This window comes from Cyphomyrmex costatus, unplaced genomic scaffold, assembly GCF_001594065.2.
Source record: "Cyphomyrmex costatus isolate MS0001 unplaced genomic scaffold, Ccosl1.0 scaffold23, whole genome shotgun sequence".
Classification (NCBI taxonomy): domain Eukaryota; kingdom Metazoa; phylum Arthropoda; class Insecta; order Hymenoptera; family Formicidae; genus Cyphomyrmex; species Cyphomyrmex costatus.
In genome coordinates, this window is record NW_017276368.1 from 2598671 (window position 1) to 2620095 (window position 21425).

Genomic DNA, 21425 nt, shown 5'->3' on the forward strand with positions numbered 1-21425 from the left:
TATATATATATATATATATATATGTATACATATATGTATATATAAAGTTTATCCAAAATATACATATATTGAAATAATTACAAAGATTGTAAAAGTTTACTTTCGAAGAAAAATAAGTGCTTGATTGTATCGACATATATAATATATAATTAAAATTTCACTGAGGACGAAGAATGTTCCAGTCAACTAATGACAACATCATTGAATTTATATACTGATGAATTATTTCGAAATTGTAAATTATTGCATTATAATTATATTTTCTATTTTTTGATATTCAAATGATAATATCTCTAGATAATATCTATTTGTGCTCCTTATTAACATTTTTACTATATTAATTTTTGGAAAGTATTAACCAATAGACGCTACGTATGCATTTATTTTCATTTGCTTTGAACAAGTATTTCAAGATTTAATGGAATGTTTTTTTACGTTAGATACTGAGCCTTTATATACTTTAAATAATTAAATAATAGAACGTCGCCATGATGAAATCGATATAAATATTGTAATGTATGTTTAATTCACTAGTATAATAATTTATTTCTCTATAGATGTAAGATTGACAATTAATTGTATCGAAGAGGGAAATTATATATCGTGTTACAAGTAAATTTGTAATCATTATCCCACTATCGAATTGACTTTGTTGTTCTGGATACATAAAATCTTAGTGCTAAGAAAGAGTATAATAGGCCTTCTACAATAAGTCATTACCTAAATTTTAAGTGTTAAGTCATAAAAAATTTACCAATCACAATCGAATATGAGAAGAATAATCGACTGTGGTCAATTTCTTATGACTTAATACTTAAAACTTAGGTAATGGCTTGTTGAAGGCCTATTGGGCCTTCTACAATAAGCCGTAAGTCACAAATCATAAGTCATAAGCTAGAAATGGACCAATCACAGTCGTTAATTTTTAGTTTCTTACTTCTGATTTATGGCTTATTGTAGAAGGCCCATATAAGATAACGTCTTATGACCTAAGACTTTTGTTTTTAATAACGCACGATAAATGCTTGGTTTATGCTTCAGGTCTTAATCCCAAGATCCTAAAATTCAACCAATAAAGCTACCAGTTCTAACCGAAATTTGAACTCTATTGGCTGAATTTTAGGATTAAGACCAAGACCGAAGCATAAACCAGGTATAACTGTCTTGTGACTGGAGTCTTAGCGGGGAACACAGACTTTTGCATAACGCATAAAAGTCTGTGCTCCCCGCTTTAGCGAGAAACACACTCTTTTGCATAACGCATAAACCATATACATAAAGAATTTGATTGGTTCATTGACTCATGCATAAGAAAATGGGCCAATGAAATTCCTTACGCACATGCTTTATGCGTTATGCAAAAGAGTGTGTTTCTTAAAGATGTATTTATATATACCTTCGAGGTGTCACACCTCGCATATAAGTATGTACATGTACACATTTAAGATTCGATTCATAAGACAGTAATTGTGCGTTATTGAAGACAAAAGACTTAAGTCATAAGATATTGTCTTAAAATTATAAGCCAGCCATTCTGCTAAGATCCTAACTATATTTACTGATCTACATTGAATTATCTACGATTAGTGTTTTGAACTTTAGGAAATTAAACTAGTGTGACGCGCGCGCGCGTGTCAGAGAGAGAGAGAGAGAGAGAGAGAGAGAGAGAGAGAGAGAGAGAGAGAGAGAAAAGATGCATTCGTACGTAATATAGTGATTACAAACAAAAAATAACTGGAAATTTTTCAAAAAGGAAGAAGCTTATTCTATTGCATTACTTGTATTCTTTTTGCTGCGTTCAAAATTATGTCAAAAATAAAGATAGATAATTAAATTAATGTAAATTAGTCAACAAACACAACAATGCAACAGCCGAATTGTTTAAATAAAAACGGATATAAACGGGAAAAAATGTAATATCATTTTTTTTATATTGAGTTTTTCTGAGACACATAAATACAAATAAACACTGATGTTGTTTAGTTTAGAATTTTAGAAAATAAACACAATCAGTGTTTGAAATCGACAAATTCGTTTAATCATATGGAAAAATTGTCTATTGTACAGTCTTGATCGATTCAGTCTTTAGAAGTATCCGGCTTTTAACAAGACACGGACGGCGGTGCGATCATCAAAATCATTATACCACGCTGGCACTCATTTTAATATTGCACATCTGTTACTATATCCTCTAATCCTCTATAAATCGAGAAGGCATAATAATTTAAATTGTTTTATTCGTCCAAAAATTAAAAATTATAAATAAAACAAATGGAAAATGTACAAATGCACATTTATTTCATTGCGGCACTCTATTCGAAACGACCAAACGCATGCTCGGTCGATGGATGGATAGAATAGTTTGCTCTGTCGAATAATTTAATCTTTGTTTTATTTGCTGCGAGTCTTTCTTTTGTCACAGTCCTACTACAGTCGTTCGAAGACCTCAGTAAAGAGCGAATTTTTACTGCAGCTTGTTAGAGCTTATTACAGCAAATAAGATTCGAACGAATGTAAGATCGTTGAGATCGATATAGCGATGCGATGAATGCGAATCACAATGTTTTTCACGTTGATTATTTGCGTTAATTCGCAATTTTAGTCGGTTTTAGCGAACTTGCTTATTAGCGATGCGTTTGCGCGTAGATCCCAATCTCTGCTTCGAAGAGAATCTGGTTGATCCTAAGTTTGGCGACCGATCTCGAGTAAGAGTCAGGAATCTCGGCGAGCTGCACGGCGATACTCTCGCCGAACTTGACAAACTCTTCCTTGGTCTTTTTTCGTTCTCTCTCATCCGATGCGCGAGGCTCAACAAGAACGAAACCGTTCTGGCTCGGCAAAGAACCATTGTACAATTCCATTGCCTTCATACTGGACGACGAGGACTCTTCGGCGTCCTCGCTCAGTGAGGCATTGAACGAACCGGTACCAGAGCCGTTTGTCTCCTCGTTGCAATCCATGAATGTTATACTTTCGGGATCGATGTCGCTCACAATATATTCTTCTTGTAGTTTCGGTTCCTCTTCAACTTTCTACGAAAAGGGATCAGGTTGTATCAGGAATTTTACCGCGCTCTGACATACACTGGCATAAGAGCAGAATAGAAAGGATTTCCTCTTTCTCTCTCAGTCTCGTAATTATTTTGTCTAATATACATATACAAACGAATTACGAGCATTTACGTTCGCACGACTCGATCCAATCTCAATCTCCGAGAAAGAACTTGCGTCGAAGCTTTCACGCGTATTGATTTTCTTTCATAAAACTTGGAAATCGCTGCTATTATATGGTACATACATACATTGTATATCACTGCAGAGCGTAGACTGTTTGCGACAGAATACTTGGAAAAGTTCGTTTTTGAGAGAGAAACGACGGTGATTTTTAAATATTGAGTACAAAAATTTTTTTTATTTAAAACATCTGACATTGCGTGATGTTGTGGTTCTCGTGCATCTTAATTGCACGCAACGAAACGAACTGTTGAAAGGAGAGATCGGACATGGATCGCGAGATAAAATCTTTGTCATATATTATTCGAATTTTCACTGGGAAGCGGACAAATCAGGACACATCAAGACACATCGCCATACATCGCTACGCGTCGCCACGGGCCAACGAAATACTTATCTCGACCAGCGACGCGTCGCGCTACACCCGTTGAAATTTGTAATACACGTTTCGTTGTCGTTCGCTGTCGCGTCGCGTGCAAATTACGATAGTATAACATACGTATAGGATGTAGGAGATGTAATTTTTTTGACTCAATCGAATAAAGCGAAGCATTGTACTGAGATTACTTTCCAAGACGAATTTTCCAATAATGCAACATCTTTATATAAATCGTCATTTTAATCAACTCGACACAACGTTTTCTGTTATGTTTATTTTTCTATTTCATCGTATACAAATTATATGCAAGATAGATATTTATCACAGATATATTTTCCGTCAAAATAAAATAAACATACACTTGAAATTTCTACTCGATAGTCGGTAAATAGTCGGTCCAAAAATCCGTTGTTCAATTAAATAAACCCAATTCTTCCCTACTGAAAAAATTTGCAAAACGAATACATACATGCATATATCAAATACATTATACACACACACACACACACACACACCAATTGTTGCGCGTATATTTTTGAACGATTAGTTTTCGTGTAATTCTCTATCCCGCGTATAATATATGTATATACGTATAATTTTATACGGAAGAGAAAGAAGCCACAACGAGAGAGAGAGAGAGAGAAAGAGAGAGAGAGAGAGAGAGAAAGTAATATATCGAGTGCATTTCCTTTATCGTTATTGCTAGAAATCCCAATAGATGCAATGATTTAGGCCATTTTACGATCAAGTATTACGACTATTTCTCTACCTTCTTCCGCTTGCTGTATCTACGCGTGCCGAATTGTAGGAACTGCATAGCTTTGAAGGCGAACCACTTGGAGACATATACGTCCTCTGGACCGGTGGCTGCTTCGCGACTGTTCTGTATCTTGTGTACTTCCCGAGAATATTGGCACTTGAGATTGGTGATCTTCTTCTCAATCTCGAGAGTGTTGCAGCAGAGAATCTCAGCGAGCTCTTGGATAGCTCGTTTGCGCTTCGCCCTGTCGCGATAGCCTCGGGCGTTCCAATCCCAGAGGACTCGTCGTTGTTGATACTCGCGTAGCAGCTCCAGAGTTTTATCGCGGGTCCACTCCATGCCGATGCTGCGCGTCTCGTTATCGTTTGCCCTCAAACCATCCCAAAGTCCGTGATGACTGTACATGTAAGAGATATATCTCAGGACGTACGGAAGGTCGGTGAGACAACGTTTCCTCGGAGATGCCACAACGCGCGCTCGAACGAGCAAGTGGTGTGGCCCAACCAAGTGGACGACGTGTCCACTAAACACGCGTTTAGCGCCTTCTTTGTTGTGTCGCCTCTGCTGATGTTAATAAATCACAGGCCGGAAAGTTAACACGACGTAAGCCGCAGTCGCGAAACGAGCACGCGTTTTAATGATTTTTGCACGGGGCTCTCTCTCGCGCGTTTCGCCACCTTCCTTTCTTTATTTCTCTTTGCGGAAACCCTGGCGGGAGCACGAAGACGGCCGAGTCTGCGCGAACGTTAGTCTGCCTTCCTGCCATGCCTCTCACCACTACATCAGGTTATTCGAGCCTGTTAATGCTGTTACGAGAGAGAGAGAGAGGGGGAGGGAGGGAGAATTTCCCTCTATGCCGCACCACCGTTGTCGATCCTCTGATGCTTTTCTCCTTTCTTCCTTTCTTGCTTTGTAAAGTTTTAAGCTCGGAGTCAAATCGAGCACAGGACGTTCTGGACTATTATGAGTATAGGTAGGTATATTTCATTTCTCCTAGTATCTATTTTTTTTTTTCAAATTTCAAGACAATTTTTTCATCATTCATCTATCCTTGTCACTGGCCGTGAATAAATTAAATCTGCGCGTTTACGAGATTTTAATGAAGGCCTTGTATCTACAACTTAAAAAAGTACTTCTTTGTACGTGCGAAAACGTAAAACGACTCACTCTCTCTCTCTCTCTCTCTCTCTCTCTCTCTCTCTCTCTCTCTCTCTCGCGGGCGCGCGCGCGCTCTTCTCTCTTGCGAATCCCCCATCCGATTATTGGTGTTTTTCTTGGAGCATTAGGTATATGTATATTAATTATGTATGAAACGCCAGAGTAGTTATGTTGGAGGAAGTCATTACGTGATTTTGATTCTAGTTGATAAGTTTGATGGTAAATAAAAAGGAACATTGCATTGATTTTTAAATGTAGCAAATGTCGATTGCTTCGCCTTGTTTATAAAGTTTATTGTAATCAACCTTTATTATTACAAGATGTTTAATGAAAGTAAAACTATGTCCTAATCATCTTGATTCTATTTTCAAAAGACTTTAATCTAATTAAAGACTTTAAAGACTGACAGCAGGTTCTAAAAAGAGGCCTCGATGCTTAAAATTTTACACCTTGGGATCTAATGCAAGTATTCTTTATGCACGTGCAATATATACAATATACGTGCATTTTTTCGACATTTTTTTTTGTCTCATTGTTTCATTGAAAACTAATGTCAAATTTAATTAATGAAAATTAATGACAATTTTGTTATTTTCCCTCTCTTAAGTCTATCAAATGTGTACGTAAATATACACTCGTGCAAATACATTTGTATAATACAAAAAAGATTGAAAGTATATTGCAGTATAAAATTGATTAGATTCAATAAGGTAAAGCAGCATCGATGAAGAAAGACACAAGGGTGAAAAAAGATGCACTCTTGGTGAAATAAAACATACCTGGGAATAAAATAACGTGCGTGCCCGTCATCGATTGTACAGGGTTGCCGTCAGCAGCAAATATTTGAAGCAAATGTCCATGGATGGACAATAAAATAGGACAATCGTGAGCATTTGCATTAATGAGGCGTAGTAAATAACGAAATCCATGCTTCACTTGCACAATCACTCGCTCCGCCTAAAAAATGTCAAATATTCTTTAGGTCATCAAAGTTGAATTATCCTAAGTATATCTAGCTGTGTGCTGTGTATCGCGGCTGGACGGAAATGGGATAACTGGGAGCTGATATGGTACGTATAGCCCAAGGTAGGGGCTATACGGGCTATACCTGGCCATTTACGAGGAGCTCGTCCGGCGTAGGTGGGAAAAGGCTTGCGTGTCGCGTCAGTGGAGTCGATGGCCTTGATGAGAAGACGAGTGTCCTTTCTAGACTGAAATCCTCGTCCTGTGGTCCTCGAACTATCAACGACCCATACACTCCGTCACCCTGCTGCGAGACTAACGATCCCTTTTATATCTTTTATCCTTTTGGAGTTACCCCGTAACTCCACTACTATCTACCAAGGTTCTACCGACGGATGGGTTCTACGAGATTCGCGCTGCACGGTCGTATTGTGCGGATTGCCTTGCTCCGCCACGCCTCGCCTCGCCTCGGCTCGACACGCCCAGGCAGGCACGCCTTCGTCCAGCTTCGTCTTTCATTTCGGATCCTTCAAATCAGGATTATCGCGAAAGCAAAGACACGATCATGCGTATTTTCCTTCTCGCTTTACGGCGTGTATGTCACATTTCTAATTACTGACTGAACAAATTTTCGATAATAAATTCAAAAAGGATATGTCCAATCTCTTTACTCGCGCAGCGAAACTGCGAAAGAAGAGAAACGAGATATCGCGAACTCATGTTATTGATCTTGCTTTTCTCGATGCGCGAGCACCGGTTATAGGTATGTTACGTTCTTGGTACTGCATTAACTAACGTTCTATAACGCGTAGACCGCGGAGTCAAAATAACCAATCTGAAAATCGAGCGAGTCGACTCGACTGTGTGTTTGGTCGCGATCCGCGGAAATTTTCCTCCAATTTTTCATTACTCCTTCTTTTTCATACTCTCCTAGAGGTTAAATTAAACGGAAAGAGGCAAGAGAAAGAGATATCGTCTCACGCAATAAAATTATTAAATTCGTTAAAATACAATTGAAAAAATAGGGAAAATATATTGTATTTTGCCAGATAACCCACACATACCTGAATGAGCGTGATAAAAGTACGTTCCCGTGCTCTCAGGAATTATTTTGTAACGAAAGCCACCGAAGGGTAAAATAGGGCACTGCGTTATCATAGGCACTCCGTCCATGTAATTGGAATCCTTTTGCCGAATTCCATGCCAATGGAAAGCCAATTCATCACTTCCTAATTTATTAGAAACGAGAACTTCTATCGTGTCACCGAGACATATCTATCATGAGAGAGATTATAAAAGAGGATACTTTGAATCGCACGCGCATAATTATATATACATACATATATATATATATACATATTGCCAATATCGATAATCATCTCGTCTCGTCGCGAAAAGAGCGTCCCGTATTGAACGGAGCGCGCGAAAAACGTTTTAATTTTTAAGTATATCAACGGATACGATCGTATATAATCAGACTTAATTAATAACATATAATAAATAACACGAAAGTAGACGCGGTTTAATCGGTCGTTAAATCTATACCTTCGCACGTATATATCAAAAATTAATATACAATTTTAGTATCTATAAATTCGTCAAAATAGATTTGTTTTACAAAAAACATGCGAGTATATCTAATTATTGGTAAAACTGCAGAAAAGGAGAGCAACCCCCGATGATCTTGACACGTCAAGGTCATGACTCGCTGATATAGTGACCCCCCACAATTATAAGTTTTATTCGTCAGTTGTTCTTTCTTAAAAAGTTATTAATAAAAAAATTTTAAAACTAATGTATTATTTCTGCTATACATTATGTAAGTACCCTCTTCTGTTTAGAAACGTTAAACTTCAATTTCACGCCAAGTACTCCACTTCATTCTGCAAAGGCGGGGGCACTTCTATGATTTTGTACACGTATTAAGTTTCGACTAATTTCCATGCGAAACGTGATATGTCAAGGTCATCGGGGGTTGTTCCCCTTTTCTGCAGTTTTTACCAAATTATTTATAATGTTTATGTTAAGAGAAAAAAAATATTTTTCATATTGCACGAAAATATATGATACTCACTTCTATAGCCGGTCCTGGACTTTTCCCGTTAATCGCCAAAAGGCTCCTTCTTATTGATCGTGCGGTAATATTTTCGTCGCTGCTCTCAAGTTTGTCGTAGAAACTGTTAATTTTAATAGTAATTAATAACCGCGCGCGCTTTAATGATGTCGCAGTACTAGAGAGTATACGAGGAAAGTTTCGTGATATAGTTAAATTATTTTTATCGCGTTTAAAATTTACAAAATGCAGCGGATAGATCAAGAATACATTTTGTCGAAAGTTTTCAACGTTTATATAGTATATATATATATATATATTTTTTTTCTTCGCGATATTATCTGTGTATATTAATATAATATTTCACGATATGAGATATAATTATGTGACTATTACAGTTGTATGCGTTAAAAAATGTGCGAGAAGAATGAAAAGGCAGCGAAATGTTAGCTTTTTCATTATATATATTTTATATTATTGTATGTACATATACATATATAAAATAATATAAACACCGCACATTTTCTCCGACAAGAGAGTAAAATATATAATATTGTAAAATATCATTAAGATGAGGCACCGATATGTATAACGTATTAGTGAATTTGGATAATTCTTACTTTTAATATAAACTCGATTACGTGTGTGTGTGTGTGTGTGTATAATTCATTAAAATTAAAAGTGTACAATAATCAATAATAAAATAATCCATATACATTCGATATGTAATTGAACCTCACCATTTTCAAATTCGGGAATGGCTCGCTTCTATACCTATATGTTAAAAATGCTTAAAAACAATCAGAAATGATCGGGCCTTGTTAAGATCGAAGGATTTTATATAACGTGGAAAACAGTAGAAAAGAAGCATGATAACACAAAGTTTACACCAAGACACCATCATTATCAGCCATTATACTGCATTAAGTTCCCGCTTCCGCATAGTTAGTTACAGTTTGTATATGCTTATGTATATGTGCAATTAGCACAATGTTCAGCGATGTTGGTTGGTTCAGGATAGTATCTGTTACCTGAACACTGCAATCATGAATATTAACTGTTAAAACACCGCATGTCGACCAAGCATCCGCTGCATTTGTATCCTACAGCGCATTTCGGAAGAGATAACGGGGCATATCACCGGATCTCTCCTCCACTCATACACACGCACACAGTCTGCTTGCAAATCTCGCAAAATTTAATTGTAACGCGCCACTCTTCTCATTTCTTTTTATAACTCTCATTTTTAATTACGTGTTATTCGATTATTTTATCAAGCTTCTAAAGTTTTTTTTCAGCTTACAATCCTTTTCTCTTGCAAGTATGTTACAGCGGTTATATGTATATACAATATATGTGTGTGCATGTGTTAACTTAGAAATCAATTAATTACTGTTTTATAAAAAAAAAAAGAAACTTTTATAACGTTGCCTCACCTTGTTGTACCGTACGTTTCCGTAATAAAGAAATGATAAATACATGTTCTTTTCGAGGATGGTTTGCCGGAGCAAGGACGCACACATTCGTGATAATTATCTATTTTTTTTCATGAAAAATGAAAAGACTGTTTAATCTTTACAGGTAAAATATTACACATTTTTATATATGATAATTTTATAAAAATATAATATAAAACTAATCATAACTCTGATCGCGCGATATAGGAGCATGGTGGCACATAAACCAGAAAACTTTTTGTATTGTATTTTTCTTCAAGATGAGATACAGAGTGTACTTTTGTAGAAGAAAAATAAATATTTATTATAATAAAGAAAATAAGGAGAAAATTTCACTCACCGAATGTTTCAAGACGTAAAGTTGAAATTGAAGAAAAAACAAACGTTAAAAATATGCAATAACGAAAGCACGACATGGTGGCCCAGAATATCTGGGTTGAGACCGAGCACGTACACGTACATAAGTTTGAGCGATCCTGCATCAATCTAAGTCGACGACCGACTCGGCGAGTGAACGCTGCGCGAACGGCTTCCTACTTGGAGAAGTGGGTGAAAGCAAGACTTGCACTCTATGCTACAAAGTAGTACAATTCGGAGAAAATTCCGCGTCTTACTTCTTTTTTCACAGATGCATTCGTTATACATACGTATAACGTTTGTATAAATAGTTTTATAACATTTATATCATTTACTTAATAAATATCTTTAGTACCGTTAGTACTTTTGGTACTTTGGTATTACAGACAGGGGACAGAGATTATATTCTTTTCTATTTCTTTTTTTTACAAAAATAAAACAAGTTGATAGTTAAAAACAGATAAATAGGTTTATTTTTTATAAGCATTCACATATATAGACTTTTATAATACATGTATACGCTATGTTTAATTAATACTTTCATAACTTATATTAGTTATTTTAAGTAAAGTACATACAGGTATGTGTATATCTCTTCATATACAAGTGTGTGTGTGTGTGTGTGTGTGTGTGTGTGTGTGTGTGTGTGTGTGTGTGTACACAACTAGACTAAATTTTAGAATTTCTGGAAATGTTTGTGTTTACCTAGTTAAAAGAAGATTGGCTTTATAACATTGTAAACTACACAATGGTATTCCCGTTTTCGAACACGAATATCTTTTGGGATTTTTACATTGTTTTACCCCGCAAAGGATTTGTTTTGGCGGACTTCTCCTAAAATATTGAATCAAGGATATACAAATGTTGCATGTCAGGATAGAAAATAATAATAGTAATAATTCTGTCATACTCTTTGGTGGAAGAAAGTGGAAAATTTTCACCAGGAGGTAAAGATATAGAACTTCCTTCAAACGTTAAGCGATACGTCACTAATGGTACTTGTCGTTTAGATAATCTTCCCTTACTGATAACTTTGGATGCTTTAGATTCTTGCTTCTTAAGCAATCTTTCCATTGTCTTTTTCTATAAAAGTAATTCAAAAATATTTTTATTTCATACAGTTAACCTATTATTAAACATAATGTTGTTTGTCATCAGAGAAAACTTTCTGTTATTCGCTACCTTATCCTTTTCTCTCTTTTCATCAGCAAGTTGTTTCCGTTTTAGAGACTTTAGAGCAGCCTTCTGAATAGCTTCGGCAGTCATGACTTTTTCTTTGTAACCAGTAGGTAACGACATGAGTTGTTCGACACCTGGATTTGGTTCTGTATCAGTCTTTCTTTCAAACATTGCTCTCTGTCGTGCTGTCATTAACTTGGGATCTTTTGGCTTAATTTTTTTCAATTCGTCATCAACCTAAAATAAAACAAATGTCTCACTTACTCACTCACTCACTCACTCACTCACTCACTCACTCACTCACTCACTCACTCACTCACTCTCTCTCTCTCTCTCTCTATTTCTTATTAGATTTTCTTTCTATTTCTTATTAGAATTATCTTATTAGAGTTATCATTGAGCATGGTCATAAAAATACAAGAATAGTAAGTGTCACAGTATGTTTTTGCATTACCACTATAAACAAAAAAAAAATACCTCTTCCAGTTTACCAGATTCAATAGCATCTAACCACCTTTCTTCTTCGCTGCTAGTTCCACTGTCTTTACCTTTGTTACCTTTTAGAATTTTTTTTTTTGCGGTTGCTTTTGGAGAAGGTGCAGTACTTATTGCAGCTGCGTTTAAACCACATGTTTTTAATATTTTTTCACGTTTATCCAAACTGGAAAATAATAAAAATTAATGTAATTGTGCATATTATGTGTATATCTAATTTACAGAAATTAATTTTTGAAATTAAACATGATGTATTGCTACAAACAAATTAATGAAAATCTTTTCCTAACAAAAGACATTGATAAAGGCCATTACTTATCTAAATTTGATATTTTTATAATTTATTCTGAAACTGAAACTCTTAAAGAGATATTAGCTGAAGAGTGTAATTTTGTATTAATTCCTTTAACTGTTTGCAATATAATGCATAAAAAGCAGATATATGAAAATAAACATTATATAATACACATACTTCCGTTCATCTTCTTTTTTCATTTTTATTCGAAAGCTTTTCTTCTGATCAGCGTCGGTTGAGATTTCTACAAAGGCATCACAGTCATCGTGCATGAGTTTTTTTTTCTTGTGCTTTTTATGTTTATGTTTCTTGTGTCTTTTCTGCGGTGAGACATCATTCGTATCTAATCAAATTCGATTAACATTAAGAATTTCAACATAAATTATTATACAATAATAAGAAGAAAGGAAGCAACAAAGCAAAGCCATTAACTGTCAAAGCTAGATCACAATTGTACTTATTATAATGTGTGAATTTATATACCGCGTATGTAGTTCACTCAATCGCATGCCAACAATTTTTTCAGATTTACAACGCAACCCTAAACGACTACCGCGGTAATATCACTTTAGTTAAATTGACAATCTTATTTTTCACAGATAGATTTATCATTGCTTTAATATTACATCGTTAAAGCTTTAATATATGTCTTTCAACATATTATTAAGATCCAATAAGATGCTATAAGCATCTAAAATTGTTAGATTGCTTGTCAATTTAACTAAAGTGATATCACCGCGGTAATCGTTTAGGGTTGCGTTGTAAGTCTGAAAAAATTTTCGGCACGCGATTGAGTGAATTACATACGCGGTATATAAATTCACACATTATAATAAGCATTGTGATCTAGCTTTGACCGTTAATGGCTTTGCTTCGTTGCTTCCTTTCTTCTTATTATTGTTTACGGTCGTAAAAAGATTCTTATATTTGTATAAATTATTATGTTATACACTAATATGTAATACAACATTATTATACACACATACAAAATTGATGTAAATACATCGAATATAAAATTACCTAAATTTATCTCCTCTTCCGTACTTACATCTCTCGGCTTACCCATTAGATCAAAGACAGCGAACCGATTTAACCGTTAGACAAGATTAAAACTGTGCGAAAGAATAAATTGTTCACTCTGATTTAGAAAATTAGGAAATGTATTATTATGTACTCTCATAAATATAATACTAAAGTAATAATTAAAAAATAATTATACAGAATAGCTACCTCAGCTCAAAAATCGATGAAATTAGGTTTATTCGACGCGTTTTTGCACGAAACGAAAGAATCTGACAGAAATAAGCGTCGCTCTGCTTCACAAACCGAGATATTAAGCGTTAAAGTTGACGACTATTCAGGTTAGGAAATCTTTAACCACAATATATACAGTATGGAAACTCTGTCGGCACTTTTGATTTGATGTCAGTGTTGGCAAAAATGGAGTGCGCATGCGCGAAATGGGTAAAATGCCAATGCCAAACTTGTATCTCACTTGCTCTTTTATATAGTTTCCTCTTTCTCTCTTTCTATCTAGTTGCTCTAGCTCATTTGTATGTTACAACAAATTAATTTAAATATAAAAAAACTAAAAAAAATAGATTTGTAATTGCATTGCAATAAAAAGAGGAAAACAAAAATAAGAATATATAAAATTACATAAATATTGTATAAATATATAGATACTGTAAAAATATTTTAATTAAAGATCGGCACACGATGCTTATTGTTTTCCTGTAGATTGCTTGCGTTTTTGAAAATTATTAAAATTGTACCACACAGAATTAACGCAGATTTTAAGCTAAAACGTAAGCAATTCAGCAGAAAAACACAAGCATTATGTTCCGAAGATTAAAATATTTTAATATAAACAATAAAAAGGTAAAATTTACTGTTATACAGATTACGTTTAAGAAAACAATTACTATTTATAATGATTATAATTATAAAAAGTATCTAATAATAATTTTTATGCATCTAAAATAAAAATAATCAACTAAAAATGAGATGAAAGAAATTTTAAACTTAATACAACAATAATTTAGAAAACAAAATTTTTTCACTTATTTCACAGCAATACCTGGAATAAAGCTAAGATCAAAAGTGCTTCCAAGAGGATAGATAACTTATACAACAGTTGTATAAGTTAACTATTCTCTTATAAGAGAGATATCGTTCCACGTTTAATCTTTTTCACTTTTTCACTTTTTTCACTCTTGCACTATTTTATTTCCACAGACTTTCCAGTCACAAACTAGAGTTTCTAACTCAAACAAACGGCAATTATATACTAATTTCCTTCAAATTTGAGCTTTTTAAGCACATAAACATCACAAGATTTCTAAACGGAAGCATCTAAATGATCCTGACAGAGAGTGATAGAGAGAACGGATAAGAAGTGAGATAGAAGTTTAGATGGCGTTACTTACCCATTTCGCGCATGTGCACTCCATTTTTGCCAACGTAAAATCAGGAGAGTTTCCATACTACTGTGGCATTACATGCATGGTAGGAGTTAATTTTACTGAATTTTATTTATTGACGTGAAAAATGGGTAAAGAGAATGAATCGGATAGTGTAAAAAAAAGAAGAAAATCTGTGAATGCAAATAGTGGAACCTCAATGAAAGACGGAGATATGTATAAGGTATAAAAGTCCAAGACTTTGTTCAAAAAGTTACAGCGATATTTAACATGTAATACTGTGATACATTCGTTCGCTTCAAATTTCTGACGAAAATAAACTTAAAAAAAAACATCACTTTAAAATTTCGCAATACCAAACGATTATTTATATCATTCAAACTTTTACTTTTCCACTCGAAAAGCATCAGCCGAATATATATATATTTACCAACAACTTAGGCTAAAAGTTAAATGCATGAAATTACGATTAAATTAAACTAAATGAAATATATGGTTTGCGTGTGCATCCAGCAAACAAGTTGACGTTACTTATCCTCTTTTTAACGTCGAAATGACAACAAGTAACGTCAGCTTGTTTTCTGAAGAATGATGGATTTTTTCACTTCTGGGATGCGTTCAGGAATTATGCTCAGATAACTCTTAGGTGCAGTTTTGATATAATATACGTAACCTAAACTACAGTCTAGAGTTACCTAGGCGTAATTCCTGAACGTAACCCTGCTGCTGTCTCATTAACTTATGTTTCTCATATCTCATTGTCAGATAATAATTAATTACGAAGAGAAAGAAGCCGTTGAGAGATTGTCCGAGGATGATTCCGAATGTTTTCTGGCAACTTGCAACGATATTCGAGCAGCAATGAATAAAATAGCAAAATTAAAGTCCAGTGGTGACTCAAACGTTTGTAACAGATTCTATGTTGTTATTATTTTTTTATTGTTAAATTTGCTTGAAACTTATTAAAACAAATACTTTAGGTAAAAGATGATATTCGTGAGCTGCAAATTCAAACATCGCTAGCTTTTATAGAACTCAAGAAACTAAATCGTATGGAAAAGTTTCGTACAAAATCTGCACGAGACTCTCTAGTGGCTGCAAAGAGTAGCGTTGATAGTAGACACTTGCATTTACAGAATCTATTGTACGAAGTGATGCATTTGAAGAAAGAAGTTATCAAATGTCTTCAATTTAAGTAAATTTTTTTTATTTCGCAAAAGAACTTTTTAATTATTTACTATCACTTTAAACAAAAATGAATAACTTTATTTTTTGTTCTAGATCTAAAGATGAACTAATTGAGCTTGTTTCAGAAGAAGAATTTTATAAAGAAGCTCCAGAAAATATTTCACGATCTGTATGTATACATAAGTTTTACATAGGGCGCGTTTCATTTTTACGCTTACATATTATAGGCATCAATTTATTTTTATTGTTTATCAAATATTAAGCAAGAATAAATGATGCTTACAAGTGTTATAAGCGTATAACAGAACGGGCCTACAGCCAATATAATTTAAGTATATATAAAACTTAATTCTTTCTTCTCTACAATATATGTACATATACAACATAAAGATGTATTTTAGGAAATAACGAAAAATAATTCTCATCAACTGAGACTAGCTCGTTTAGAATGGGAACTGACGCAACGAAAGCAATTGGCGGCATTGTGCGATGAATTGACAGAGAGTAAAAAGGCAGTTGCGTCTAATATTGAAACAAAACTGACTCGTTTGGACAATCTTGTACCGCAATTGCGTTCTATATTGGAAGTAATGTTAATTTAACCTATTAGTTCAGAAAGTATACAAAATGTCGCGTTTTTATTAATTATGTTCTTACACAATTAACAAATTTAATTTTCCTTTTTGTATTTTCAGGCAAGCAAACCGTTACAAGAAAGTCTTGGATTGCCATTGGATAAAATTCGCCAGGAGCATCAAAAAGCATCGTTGCTTGCATCACCGCTTTACGTGTTGTATGCGAAAGCATCTGCTTATAGAGATGCTTATGGTATAATTCCTATAAAGATTCGATATATAAATTTGTTTTATGAAATAAAATTTCTTACAGATATCTTATACGTATATAGATTCTTGTGAAACATTTTGTAGATAATACATTGCAAGTTACGGTGGAAGGTGACGAGGACGAAGCAAAACGCGCAAACAATCATGACGGTTTGCAAGAGTCTGATTCGGATCCTGAGAATCAGTTGGAAAGTATCGTGGAAGAAACACCCGTGCACAAGAAAAGACATCACAGGTTATCCCGGGAAGCGAGGCAAGAAGAAAAGCGGTCTAGACTATTACAGCGACATCCGTTACATGTAAAAATACTTATCACATTAAAAAGTGAGTTTTGAATAAAAAAATCTTTTATCTTATAAAAACTAAAAAAAAATGTTTAAAAAGTATTCAAGTTAAACTGAAAGTTAACAAATATTAGAAAATAAAAATTATTGATTTAAAAATCTAAATTAAATTTTTAGATGAGACGAGGCTGACTCTTCACTTTTTTTACATGATATATTTAAAAGTCGTTACGGTAGAGTCAAAACTTGAAACGGAAGACTCAGGAGGTATTAGTGCTGGGTATGTATAACTGTCTTATTATCTTAATATTAATTTATTCAAATTTTGTGTGTACAAGGCATGACAATATTCTTCTTTTGCTTCCTTCGATTCGACAAGTTTGAATTAATCTTTTCAAGTCACATGCTTAATTAATAGAGACATGCTAGTATCCGAGTCGATTCTTCGCGAATTGTATCCACGGGATTTAGGGTTGGAGAGTCCGAATCCTGCCAATCAGTATCAGCTGTTGCGGCATAATTTGGGATCGTTTTCATCTTTGGGACTAGGCATTCCGTACAGATGGGCACAAAGAATGGCTGGTCTACATTTTGTCTCGTGTGACATGAACGAACAACAAAAGGTACACATATTTTTAAGGTGACATAAATATGAAAAATCGTTGATGTGATGGTTAATTTGATTAATTGAAAGAAAATGGTTGCTTCACTGGTTTACTGTAATAATAAAAATTGTAATTATTTATATAAATCTCTTTCACGGTGTAGATGCGTAATTAAAGTAACATATTCTAATTAAAATTCAATTTTATGTCGTTTTTATTTGTAGCTGACGAATCAAGAATTGCCACAAGACTGTGTGGAGAGTGTGTTAAAAGAAATTAAACGGCGCGTAAAAGCGAGGCTGGATCTATGTATAGAAATACGACAACTAGAGTCCGGCAATCTGCCAATATTTATCAGCACGACAGATCCCGTGCCGCAAAAGATCTCAACGTCGTTGCATCGATTCACGACTATGACCTGGAAAAATTACTCAAATTATGTTGCTTCACCGGAATTTTATCAACGGGGATTAGTGTTGTCCGTAGACATCTTTTATGAAGCTGTACTTCGTCGTGGCAGTAGTATGATTATTATTATATAATAAATTACCTATACTAATTGGCGATGCAAAGATTTCTCTGCGGCGCTCCTAGTGGCAGTCGGTAGAAGTTTCGCTAGTTAGACACATTGGCTAAACTTATACGTGCTATAATGGAAAATAATTAAGTAAAATCGAAAAGAAATACTACATACCGTTCTGTGGCACAATGCCATAATTATAAAGAGGGGATCAGTTTTTATCACTTTCCGAAAGATGACAAACTCATTTTTTGGAAAGTGATGAAAACTGATCCCCTCCTTCTTATCTTTGCATCGCCAATAAATGATTGCTTCCACACTTTTAAATTTGATTCATTTGTTAGGCGAGCTCGTGGCCAGGATTGCTATCAAGCCAGATTATCCAAAGATAGCACCAGTATTTAGCATAAGTATAAGTCCGACAGTGTCAGTGTCTGCCGATATTATTAGAGATATTGAAAGGGAAGTCAATGTGATGTGGACCAAGTCCCCAACATTGACCGCGCAAATACAACGACTGAGAGCATGTTTCGACATCTATCTAGAAACTGAGAGTATGGCACCGAAGGAAAAAATATTCTTCTATCCTGTAAGAGGGCGGACTCGCGCTCGGCCATATAAATATTTATCATTGGGCGGAGGTATATTCACTCATCGTTAAATAAATCATATGAATATCATTCTACGCGTGTATGTTCTTTTTTCAATTTACTTTATTAATGTGTTATTAATATTGATAAAAGATGTGAGATTGTTTTTTAAAATTAGATTTTTAACTTTCCTAGATATATTACATTTAATTTCGAGAGATCTTAAAAGATTTCAGCAAAAGCTTTTAATTTGATGCATTTTAAATTACTTTTCGCTTATCGACACATTTGAAAGTACATTTATACAGAAACAGATGTGAGTGGTCGTGCAACTGGAGCTTTAGAAATGGTTAAGAGGTACGTGCGCAACATATTTCTCAATAGCTTGTTCTCGAAAGACAGTTTATCACACTCCTTTTTCATGAAGATATTGTCGGATTTAATGTAATTGAACTGTTCCCAGAATTTGTCCAATTTATCAAACGGTTCTGACATCTGTAAGTACTTGTTATTTAAAAACTGAAGATACAAACTATTTCACAATTGTTTTGTACTCTTACAGTACTTACGCAACTCGTAAAAGCTCTTCTAGAGCCCGTATCGCGTAAAGTATATTTTTGAACAGTCAGTGAGAACGGTTCCAAATTTGAGCATATTCTCAGCAATGAGAGTCCTGCCAAGCCTTTTTCTGAAATCCTCTGCAATTCCTGTAGATCAAAGAATGACCTATTTGTCACATAGTCAGAGAGGGAGGAGATGAAGGAGGGAGGGGGGGGGGGGGGAGAGAGAGAGAGAGTCTAAATTGTAATCTCATAAATATTTTTAAATATTTCCATTTTTTAGTTGGATAGTTTGAATAAAAGTTTCATAATTTAATATTTTTACTTTTCGAACGTTAGTGCTGATAATAGTCAATTTCTTCAGCTGAGTAGTGTCCAGTACTTGATTTACGGAAAATATCTCTCTTGAACTTTCGATTCTCTTCCTTATGTGTACAATCTGATTGTTCAGTTCCGCTATACTTTGCTCCCGCTTCTGCGATAATGCATGCATGTCCTGTTTCAGGTTCTTGATTACTCTTTGTAATTGTGCTTGCAGTTTTGGATATTGTGCCACATCTGCACGATGAGCGTCATCCTGTTCTTTCAAGTATTCGTACTGTTTTCTTTTATCTCCCGTATCTTTCTCATATTCAATTATCATTTTGTTAAGTTGTCGCCACAATTTCTCGACCTCATTGGAAACGTAATGCATCAAGCGCGACAAGGAATCATCCTTCTGAAATATTTCCGATCGAGAGAATTAAAATAACATCTCAAACATCTGTCATATGAATCACAAAAATGGAAAGTATCCATACCAAGTACGCAATGCTAGATATATAAACGGCATTTTGAATTTTTGTTTGCGTCAATATATTTTCTATCCTCTTATCTTGTCCAAAATTTATGTTTTGCAGTTGACTGCAGTACTGATCTAAATTCTTTCGTATCCTATTTAATTCGTTCGTCTCGTCCGAAATTATATGATTACGTTCGCGTACGAAGGATTCATGCAGTCTAATACGCTTTTGTTTGTATCTTCCTATGTAATCATTAATAATTAATAATTGTAAACTTTAATATGGATTTACATTTACATAATGATATAAAATAAGCTACCAATTATCAAGTCCATCATTTTAATGTGGGCCCCTTGCAGTCTTCGATGATCGACATCGGCTGCTTCTAACTCACTATGTAAACGCTGTATCATGAGATTTTTCGTTTTTATCAGACGATCGAAATTATTCCAAAGATATTCCATATCTTCGTGAAGTTCTTTACATTTTATTCGGCGCAGAATAAATCGCCATTGTTCATTGATCTTGGCAGTGTTTAATCGTGCGAATGCCTCTTCACGTTTCAGCTTATTCTACATTTAAAAATAAATTTAAAAAATTTGTATTACATTATATTTCCATTTTGTACTGGATTTGGATATTTACCTTAGTAAAAACTGCAATCAACTGTTGTTTACGTCGTTTAGCTTCTAGTTCCAATTCGGCTCGGTGCTGTAGATAGCGAGCGCGTTCTTCGTCGCTCATGCGAGCCAACTTGCTTCCCTTTCCTTTCTTTTTTTTCGGCATTTTTCAGTAAATAACAGATTTTATACAGTTGTAAATTATTCAAATCATTTATTCTTAACGAAATACAAATTTGTTCATTAGGAGTATAAACTGGTATGAAATCTCAACATTGCAAATTATTAAGGTCGGCCATGTGGAGTGTTTGATCAATAATACAATTCAACTTAGTTTTAGACATATATCTCTCTCTCTCTCTCCCCCCCCTCCCCTCTTCCTTCTCCCTCCCTCTCCCTCCTCTGTCTGTTTTGTGTGTGTGTGAGAAATACTATAAAAATCGCATCTCTTTGATTTCAGTTTAATACAATTTGACTCGAATAAAATATTATAGAATTTTTTATAATTTATAAGTTTTACAAAAATATTTCGACACCTCTATTAGACATATTTTACAATTCTACATATATATATTTCAACAATTAAGTATAAATTTCTATTAAATATTTTCTTATTTTACGATAATACACTCGCTAAATATATATTTATACGATAAAAAATATATTTATACGATATTTA

At 34.3% G+C, this 21425-nt stretch overlaps 4 protein-coding genes across 5 annotated transcripts in view; 1 reads left to right on the top strand and 3 right to left on the bottom strand.

Annotated features, from left to right (window-relative positions):
* The window catches only part of LOC108773983 (uncharacterized), a 12602-nt gene extending 3142 nt beyond the window's left edge, over positions 1–9460 (bottom strand). Inside the window, exons 1-7 of the mRNA XM_018539974.1 lie at positions 9435–9460; positions 8568–8670; positions 7558–7768; positions 6639–6808; positions 6308–6487; positions 4382–4762; positions 2630–3032 (exon numbers count right to left, since the gene is read on the bottom strand). Coding sequence (XP_018395476.1) covers positions 2630–3032; positions 4382–4762; positions 6308–6487; positions 6639–6808; positions 7558–7768; positions 8568–8670; positions 9435–9460 — 1474 coding nt within the window. The remainder of the gene's footprint in view (positions 1–2629; positions 3033–4381; positions 4763–6307; positions 6488–6638; positions 6809–7557; positions 7769–8567; positions 8671–9434) is intronic.
* A 1502-nt stretch (positions 9461–10962) lies between these two features.
* Positions 10963–14563, bottom strand: LOC108774028 (INO80 complex subunit B). Of its 2 annotated transcripts, XM_018540032.1 has the most exons (7): positions 13560–13695; positions 13350–13441; positions 12507–12672; positions 12017–12200; positions 11543–11776; positions 11271–11443; positions 10963–11194 (listed from the first exon to the last, which is right to left on the bottom strand). In XM_018540032.1, the coding sequence occupies exons 2-7, from the start codon at positions 13393–13395 to the stop codon at positions 11062–11064; spliced, it is 936 nt and encodes a 311-aa protein (XP_018395534.1). In that variant the 5' UTR covers positions 13396–13441; positions 13560–13695; the 3' UTR covers positions 10963–11061. The 2 variants fall into 2 exon arrangements, with proteins under 2 accessions (XP_018395534.1, XP_018395535.1); XM_018540033.1 differs by lacking the exons at positions 13350–13441; positions 13560–13695 and adding an exon at positions 14410–14563.
* A 258-nt stretch (positions 14564–14821) lies between these two features.
* On the top strand, positions 14822–18856 carry thoc5 (THO complex subunit 5). Its single transcript, XM_018540005.1, has 11 exons — positions 14822–14975; positions 15518–15655; positions 15733–15947; positions 16034–16109; positions 16342–16527; positions 16636–16768; positions 16870–17109; positions 17247–17349; positions 17488–17692; positions 17899–18196; positions 18539–18856. The coding sequence occupies exons 1-11, from the start codon at positions 14880–14882 to the stop codon at positions 18853–18855; spliced, it is 2007 nt and encodes a 668-aa protein (XP_018395507.1). The 5' UTR covers positions 14822–14879; the 3' UTR covers position 18856.
* A 217-nt stretch (positions 18857–19073) lies between these two features.
* Positions 19074–21133, bottom strand: LOC108774046 (coiled-coil domain-containing protein 65). The gene is made up of 6 exons (XM_018540053.1): positions 20772–21133; positions 20446–20698; positions 20145–20368; positions 19670–20062; positions 19354–19491; positions 19074–19279 (listed from the first exon to the last, which is right to left on the bottom strand). Exons 1-6 carry the CDS (start codon positions 20910–20912, stop codon positions 19085–19087), a joined length of 1344 nt encoding a protein of 447 aa, XP_018395555.1. The 5' UTR covers positions 20913–21133; the 3' UTR covers positions 19074–19084.
* Between the last annotated feature and the right edge of the window lie 292 nt (positions 21134–21425).